Below are 8,362 nucleotides of genomic sequence, written 5' to 3'. Positions count from 1 at the left end.
TTTTGACCTTCGAGTAGTCTTCCGTTCTGACTTCTTATCTCTTGGAAACGACGCGCGCCTCCTTCTCGTCCACCAGCATACTCTTCCACAACGCCTCGTCCCTCGGATGCACCAAGCCTATCGGCTCTCTCCCATGCTGTCCTTCTCTCTAGCTGCCTCTTTCGTCCGACTTCTTGTGCTCCTAAGTTCCTGCACACTTAAACACAAGGCATCAAAATAACAGCAGGACCTAACTTGACTTGGTTGATCACATCAAAATCATCACGGGGTACTTACACATTAATGACGTCAGTTACAAAAAGGGTACACACGGGTAACAGAAGATTCCTCGGATGGTGACTATACGCCTCCTAGAATACATATTCCATTAGTCGACAACTTCTGACACCCAACATTCTCTGTCACCTTATAATTGTAGAGGTGATTAGAGGTGGTATATAAAGGGAGTCCTCTCCAATGGCAATGTATGCTTTGGAACATATTTTTACTTCGCACACCTCTTCTACACATCTACTGTTCAATTTACCACTCAAGCATTACACTGACTTGAGCGTCGGAGGGCCTTCGCTAAGGACCCCTTCCCTGATTTTGGCATTGATATTTGCCTTCTCTCTCGAGTGTGTGTAGGAAGGATTTTCACTCCCGTTCACAACCCTTCTCCAATCAAAAGTCTTCATTCAGTCAACCTCGTAGTCACCTACCCAGTGCATCATATCTCCAGTTTTCAGACAAGATCAACTCCCTTTTATTCTCCTGGTAATCCCTCTCGTGAATTGATTCCTCAAGATCCAACTCTACTAAAAGTTGACTTGTTGGGATCCCTCCACTCAAAGTCGACTCGACAAAAACCAATTTGATAGAAGACAACCGAAATCAACCTAGAAAAAGACACTTAAAACTCAACCCATCCCTTGATCTCGATCGGATCATATAAGATTAAGTAAATAAATAAGTGTATTCAATCTTGAAATTTTAATTACTTTTAATAACTTTTGTAGATTTTAAAAGTCTAGGTATATCCAATCATACTTTTATAAACTCCATAAAAATTTAGTGGTATCCAAATTAGATTCTTATAAAGTTTTAAAAAGTCATATGGTATTGAAACTTAGACTTTTTAAAACTTTATGAAAATCTTTTAGTATCCAACTTACAATAGATTTTTATGAATTCTTTTAAAATTAGTTGGGTACAAACTTTAAACCCTTGGTAAACTTTAAAAAATAAAAGAAAAAGTCATCTATTCATGCTTGAGATTTTTATAGACTTTTAACCCAACACGTCTTTCTCTTTTTGACCGTCGTCACCTCTCTTTTCCCTTCCTCCATGATTCTACCTCTTCTTTGCTTCTAGATCGACCTCCTCCGTCGTTGAATTTGAGCTCCATCTGCTAATCAAGTGCTCTCTTTTCATTTCCTTGACTCTTCTTCGATGTCTCTCTCATTGGTAGGTGAACATCTCTTAAGATTATACTGTTTAACTTTATTGTTTTGGTTTGTCCGAAAGAAATCATGGTGCTTTGTATTTTTTTGAATCTGCTGCTGAAAGCATCCACTCTCATTTAAGAATTAGCTACCTTGATTATTGTGTCATCGCCGATTTATATGTGCATATTTTGTTTATGGGTGTATTTTATTTGTATGTGTGATGGTAAAAATTGATCTTTTCTCATGTTTTCCTTTTTCGTCAATTGGATGAATTTTTGGTGTGAGATATGGGATACCCGTACATGATTATGTCAATTGAATGAATGGTACATGATTTATTGTGTATCATATTGGAGAGATACGATAGCGAATCAAATTATGAAACGTTTATATTGGCAATAATGAATCTTAGATTTTTCTTTTTATTATTGAAAACATATCACAAATTCTCAATATTTTTTTATTATCTAGACATTTAATATTTATATTGTTTATCATTAAAAAAATATTGATTAATTAATTATTTATATTTAATTGAAAATTTGATTTCTATAAATTGAATATGAGTCATTTGTATTTATTTATGCCGTAAAAAATATTAAAATTTGTAAAATCAAAAAGAAAAGGAGAAAAAATGATGATGGAGAAATTCTACTTTTATTTTTATTTTATTTCTAAATATTTTTTTATAATTTTCAAATTAAAAAAATATAAAAGAATAATCTTTTTCTTATTAGTAGTGGAAAAAAAAATTTACAAATATCTTTCTAAAAGTCTTAAAAAAAAGTTTATAAAAATTTATAGAATTTCTATCATAATTCTGTATAATTCTATAAAAATCAATAAAAGTATATCAAATTTATAAAAATCTATCAAAAAAAAAATAGTTAAATCTCTAAATTAAATACACCCCAAGATTCAATAAGCTATTGAATTAAATGAAAAGCTTGTGTACTGTTCAGCTTATTAGTATTCTCGAATAAAAATTATAAAATGTTGTGAACTATATTCAACTAAATAATTATCAGGCGAGGATAAACAACAACCATCAATGATTTTCCTTATTGATCGATCGGCAATTCGCTTGGAAGCTCGCAGCGGACATCTTGAAGGCCCTGTCCCAAGCATAGCGGAACTTGAGGGAGAGCGCGCTCTGCATGCTCTTCCCGTCGTCGACGAGGTAGTCGTTCCCCGCGCGTCTAAACAGCTCGGGGTCGACCGCCGTTGAGCTCGCGAAGCCCTCCGACCTCAGGAACACGCCCGCAACGCTGCAGCGGCACAAGTTCTTCACCTCCACCTCGAACACCGGATCGTGCCCAACCTTGTCCCCTGTATTGCTCTGTTGCACCTGAATGCTCGCCAGGTCGCAGCTCTGATCATCATGTTCTGAAGTAGAAGAAGTGTCTAAGAGTGAACTGACAGTCATGCCTGTCGCAAGGAGACGTAGCAGAAACACAGCAAGGAGAAGCTTGAGGACGAAAGCCATTTCTGCAGCTGGTTTAGTTTTTTTTCTAGCAATTGAGTAGCATTTATATAGAGAGCCATATCTTCATGTTGCACTCGAAGAGAACAAGTCTCGTTGGTGATTGGGCGGCCACTGGAAGGCAAACTTTGACCAGAGCAAGTCACCAATTATACTGCATTTATGGATCTTTAATTCAACACCTAACTCTTCGCCGAAACTTAACGGACAAGGAATTGCGATGCTTCAAAGTGAGTTTGAAAACTCAATGAGTGGCACAGGAATAGAGGATCTAATGCATTGAGACAGACAGCTAGAAAAGCATAGGTGAAGAGCTATACCTCCATGCTCTTAGAAAAGAAGAAAAGAAACCAGACAGAAAAGCATTCAACGTGCCACTACGGACCTCATATATGACTGACGGTTAAATGTCCAATTTTAATACAAAACCTGACGTTAATTGGTCAACCAACATAAGAGAAGCTTTTGGGGCTCGTCCTCAACCAAATGCAGTAAAAGCCCGTTTATCTCAGAAGCACGATACAATGGGTCGAATTTGGCTTAAATTTTATATTCTCTCTATCTATATCTATCTATTATATTTATCCTTATACCCGTTGCTAAAAGCTGAAGATATGACGCGTTGGACAGGTAATTGTGCAGTTGATAGAGGAAAAATTGTAAACTGGAGGAAAAAAGGGGCTTCTTCTTCTTCTTTTATATGCACGCCAAAGATAGGGTCGTACCTGAGTTTTCGTAAGCCTAAGTCGAAGTTCCAAAATTGGACTCCCTCACATAGTGCGATTAATTTTTCTTAATCAAAAGTCTTCTTCATTAATATCTATAAAATACAAAGTAAAATACTAATTGATTGCAACTTATTATGACCTTTTGAGTTCTATCCTTCATTGTCTGAGTCTGACGATCATCCACAATTTGCAAAACATATCACATTCACTGATTGTAAATTTGCAATGTTCGGAGATCGAGAGACGAGAGACGAGAGACGAGAGACGAGAGACGAGAGACGAGATGGTTGAAAGTTGAAATGCTTAACTTAAGATTAGCTTAAAAGAGTTTCATATTTTAATTTGTTAATTACATTGATAGAATATTACATATGTGGCCTGACTAAGAAAATATATAGAAGGGTTGAATACTTTTTTCCTAGGCTACTTAACACAAAAGCTCAAGATAAAATATATGTATATATAATAGACTATATTTTTTGGGGCCCCCTAAGATAATGGGCCCTGAGACAGATGTCTCTCGAGACTATGCTCAGGTCCGACTCTAGCCAAAGAAAGCAGACAAAACACCAGCGCCAAAACCAAGGAATAGGCTCCTGGCATGGGCTCTCCGATGCTCAAATTAGTACGGTGTCTGAGTTTGAGATGGAGAGATGAATACTAATGCGTGTGAGTAAATAAGACTGTCGTAAAGTGTGTCCCTAGCCAACAGAAAAGACCCCTTTATATACCACCTCTCATAACCTCCACAATCATAAGGTGATAAAAAATGTCGAGTGTCAGAGGTTGCCAAGTAAGGAAATACGTACAACCTGGGAGATGTACTATTACTATCCGAGAAATCTTCTATTGCACATATATATGCACTTCTTTTGTAACTTATGCTATTAATGAGGTGATTGAAGGAATATGTTGTCATGATATATCGACTGATGGGAAGTGTAATCACCTTCGAAGAAGGTTCTAGTGAATGCTCATATTATAATAGAGAAATAATTTTTATCAAAACGGTTGTTACTCTGACAGGTTATTGTGATTTTTTGACCATGTCGTCTGCTGAGTGTATCTTGATCGATTCTTTAAACAGGTTGACTGTATAGCTATCATTCTCTTAAGTCACTTAGTTATGCACTAGGTGATACTAGAGATATGCTCTGGAAGAGTTATGAAGCTAAGTTTCCTAGGTCCGATCGGTTCTATGACCGACTGGCCATATACCAAGATACTTACCTCTGAGAAATGGGGAATTGAGCCCAAGAGATCGGCTCGATACTTTAGACTGATTGTCCATATAATCGAAGACTTGGCTTTGAAGTGAGAACTTAAGATCTGGAAGTCCAACTGAATTTAAGAGAATTGCTTTACATTTTTATCTTATATACATATAAGAGAAGGGTCTGCTGAGCTGTGTAAACTTGAATGACATATAAGAAAACTCATAGGGTCATCCGGTCATATGCTAAAAGAGTTGTACTGAGAGTGGGAAACTGGATCCCCTTACTCTGATCGGACTTATGATTGACCAGATCTGTAGTAGATCAAATATCTCTTAAACTTGGTCGGCTATCGAATGATCGGATATATAATAAATGTCTTAATAAGAATGGAGTAGTAGGTCTCCTAGGTCCGACCGACTCTTGGTCGATCGTCCTCGTACTAAAGGCCTTAATACTGGGCAAAGAGCAAAGTCCTATAGAAAGTGACACGCTAGCTAGCTGCCACGTCCCCTTTCATTTGACTATCATATCACCTTAACTTTGACTGCCACGTCATATCCGGGTACATCCGTAACATCCCATATCACCCATTTTCATACGCATTGAGTATTTAACTTTCTTCCCCATCCTCATACGGAGGATGAGTATTCATATCTTATCTATCGTTCTATTACTATCTACAATTTTCTTTTTATTAAAAAAATAAATAAATTATTTCAAAAATCTTATAAATTTTTATTAAATTCTTAAATTCATGTACTTTATAGATTTCAATAAAGTAATAGAGTCTTTTTACTTTGAAATCGGTTCGACTTTGAATCGGTTATGGATCGGCAATAGACGTCGGTAATTGTATTACAAAGTAATAAATTAACTATTTTATTTCACGTGAGTTTACTTCAATAATTATATATATATATATATATATATAATTACTAAAGTAAACGTCAAAAATATTCATACCTGAATACTCGATTATTTAAACGGGTCTAAAAATTTTCTCAATTCAGATCGGATATCGAACTCCCAATCAGATTCAGAGAAAATTATCATTCCTTCCTGCACTTAGCTTGGAGTGGTCGGATACTGATACGGTGAATAATGTGGGGCCCCCGGAGTCGAGGTTAAAGTCAAGAAAGTCGACTGAGGTGACGATCAAGATCAAAGAGATCAACACTCGGGGCTAGCAGGGCCACATGTCTCAGCGGTCTAACCAGTCAGACATTTGGTCCAATCGGATCCTGAGTCCCTCAAGATCGATAAAATCTCAAGTTGTATTAGTGTCATTCAGAGTTAAGTCAGGTGTCGCAACCGAGTGGTTTGACCGATTGGACCTTCGATTCGATCGGACATACTATGCACATGGCCCAACCATACCAGACTCTTTGGTCAAGCGGAAATGCCAAGCGAAAGTTGAGTCCTCGAGAGGCTTATTATTTTTTAGCCAATCCAACCCCAGCGACAAGCGAAGGTCGATTTGACGATAAAGGGGGTTCGGTCGGCCTACCAACAAAGCATATTAAGGATCCTTCAGCCTAACGACATAATATTCCTTTTTAGCATTTTTTGTAATGGTTGTTAGAGAATCAATGGAATATTCACTGTGCAATCTTTATAATGGAAATTTCTATCCTACAAAGCATAGATGCAATGGGTCCATTTTCGAAAAAGTGTCAGAATGTTAGAATTTCAGAATGGTCAGTATTTTTTTTGGAAACACATCGATATTCGTGCATAGAGGTAAATTGACATTATATCAGGAATCTCCCTCCTAAAAGCGTGGGTATGCAAGATTACACACTCAGAGCCCACTATTCCTTTCTACTGTTCATTGTATTATTTTTACTCTCGGTCATTTTTATACTATATCAGGAGTACCTGTGTTGGGACCCCTCCTTGGCCCGGTTGTTAATATTTTCTTCTCTCTATTTCCCTTTTTTTGATACACAACATCTCTCGACGCCCTTTGCTTCCAGCCTAAAGTCTTTTCAAAGTTAATATCGTAACCACCTATCTAGCACGTCATCTTCCCCTATTTCAGACATTACTTTGAACAACACAAAGTTTAACCCTAGATATATAGAGAGAGGTCAAAATGCAACCACTACAATCAAAGCAAGAAGTCAAGCAAATAAGCCAATTATATTTTTTAAGTTGAATTTTCTAACCTTAAGTTGCATCGATGAAAGAGATGCTTGTTTCTGAATCAACATTAGCCATAATTAAACTATACATTCTGTGCAGAAACTTGTGTATCTCCGTTCTCCAAACAAGAGTCCAGTACTCTGGAGAGGCTCCAAGATGATCATTTAAGACACAAGCCAGTGGTCTTGGAACTTTGTGAATATTTTTCAGGGCAGCATGGAGCAGTTGCTGGTGCCGTTACGTTGTCCTTGTTCGGGGTATATTAACTAGAAGGGTCTGCATGATTAGCTGTGCTCTTGTTCCTTAGCCCCATGCACGCACATGAAGCGTGGGCAAGTTTATTGTCTTTCATTTAGCGATTCTCAGATTGCATGTGATCTCGATCGAGATGGTTTGTCTTTTCTAGTGATGTCCTTTTTCCACCTTAAGTCTTTGTTATATGGGACACCATGTCAGTCGGGAACTGATATTGCCGGTGTAACCCCCTCTGGCGATCAAATTAGCAACAGACTAAAGCGAGAGTTGCATAGACTTACACGTGAGGGAGAAAAATTCAGAGAAGATGAAGAAAGTTGACTTTACGTGAGAGAAGAATTATGCTTTCACCTGCCTTCACGAAATCTGGTATAATTGTTAAAAGAAGAATAGAAAGAAGATAAAATAGGAGAGTAATAATTAATCTTATTATTTTGTTGATATTTGTCCTCAAGATAATACAATATATAGAATTTAAATAAATACTCGGTCAATTAACCAATTAATAAATAATAGAATAATTCTAAAAATTATTCTGAGAATTATTCTAATAATTATAACAGAATTATTAGAATAATCCTAAAACTAATTTGATTTGATTTAATTATTTGACCCGGTCAATTCTGGTAATTCTCTTTTATCTCTTTTACCCCCCGACAAACTTAACGGGAGATCTTTGACGTTGAGCTTGCTTGCTAACTTGTTGAAACGTTGTCTGGATAATGACTTAGTAAAGATATCAGCAATTTGATCCTCAGCAGAGATATAAGAGACGGATAATTGTTGAGTTGCTACACATTCACGAACAAAATGAAAATCAATATCCACATGTTTTATACGAGTATGAAAGATTGGATTTGCTGTGAGATATGTTGCTCCAATATTGTCGCACCAAATTTTTGGTGCAATATTTGATGCAAGATGAAGTTCAGAGAGAAGTGATTGAAGCCAAATAATTTCAGACGTTGTATTTGCTATAGTTTTATATTCTGCCTCAGTACTTGAACGAGATACCGTAGGCTGCTTCTTCGAATTCCATGAGATAAGATTTCGTCCAAGAAATATTGCATATCCACTAGTAGAGCATCTATCTTCAGGAGAACTTGC

General features: G+C 36.8%; 1 protein-coding gene across 1 annotated transcript; it reads right to left on the bottom strand.

Moving 5' to 3' along the window:
* Positions 1–2,365: 2,365 nt before the first annotated feature.
* On the bottom strand, positions 2,366–2,969 carry LOC121977661 (TPD1 protein homolog 1A-like). Its single transcript, XM_042530117.1, has one exon. It carries the CDS (start codon positions 2,911–2,913, stop codon positions 2,476–2,478), a length of 438 nt encoding a protein of 145 aa, XP_042386051.1. The 5' UTR covers positions 2,914–2,969; the 3' UTR covers positions 2,366–2,475.
* Positions 2,970–8,362: the final 5,393 nt, after the last annotated feature.

This window comes from Zingiber officinale, chromosome 4B (assembly GCF_018446385.1).
Source record: "Zingiber officinale cultivar Zhangliang chromosome 4B, Zo_v1.1, whole genome shotgun sequence".
Classification (NCBI taxonomy): domain Eukaryota; kingdom Viridiplantae; phylum Streptophyta; class Magnoliopsida; order Zingiberales; family Zingiberaceae; genus Zingiber; species Zingiber officinale.
Note: the sequence above shows the minus strand (reverse complement) of the source record. Positions and strands in the feature narration are given on the sequence as shown.

Coding starts and splice junctions, on each gene's coding strand:
- LOC121977661 (XM_042530117.1), bottom strand. CDS start 2,913: ATGGCTTTCGTCCTCAAGCTTCTCCTTGCTGTGTTTCTGCTACGTCTC.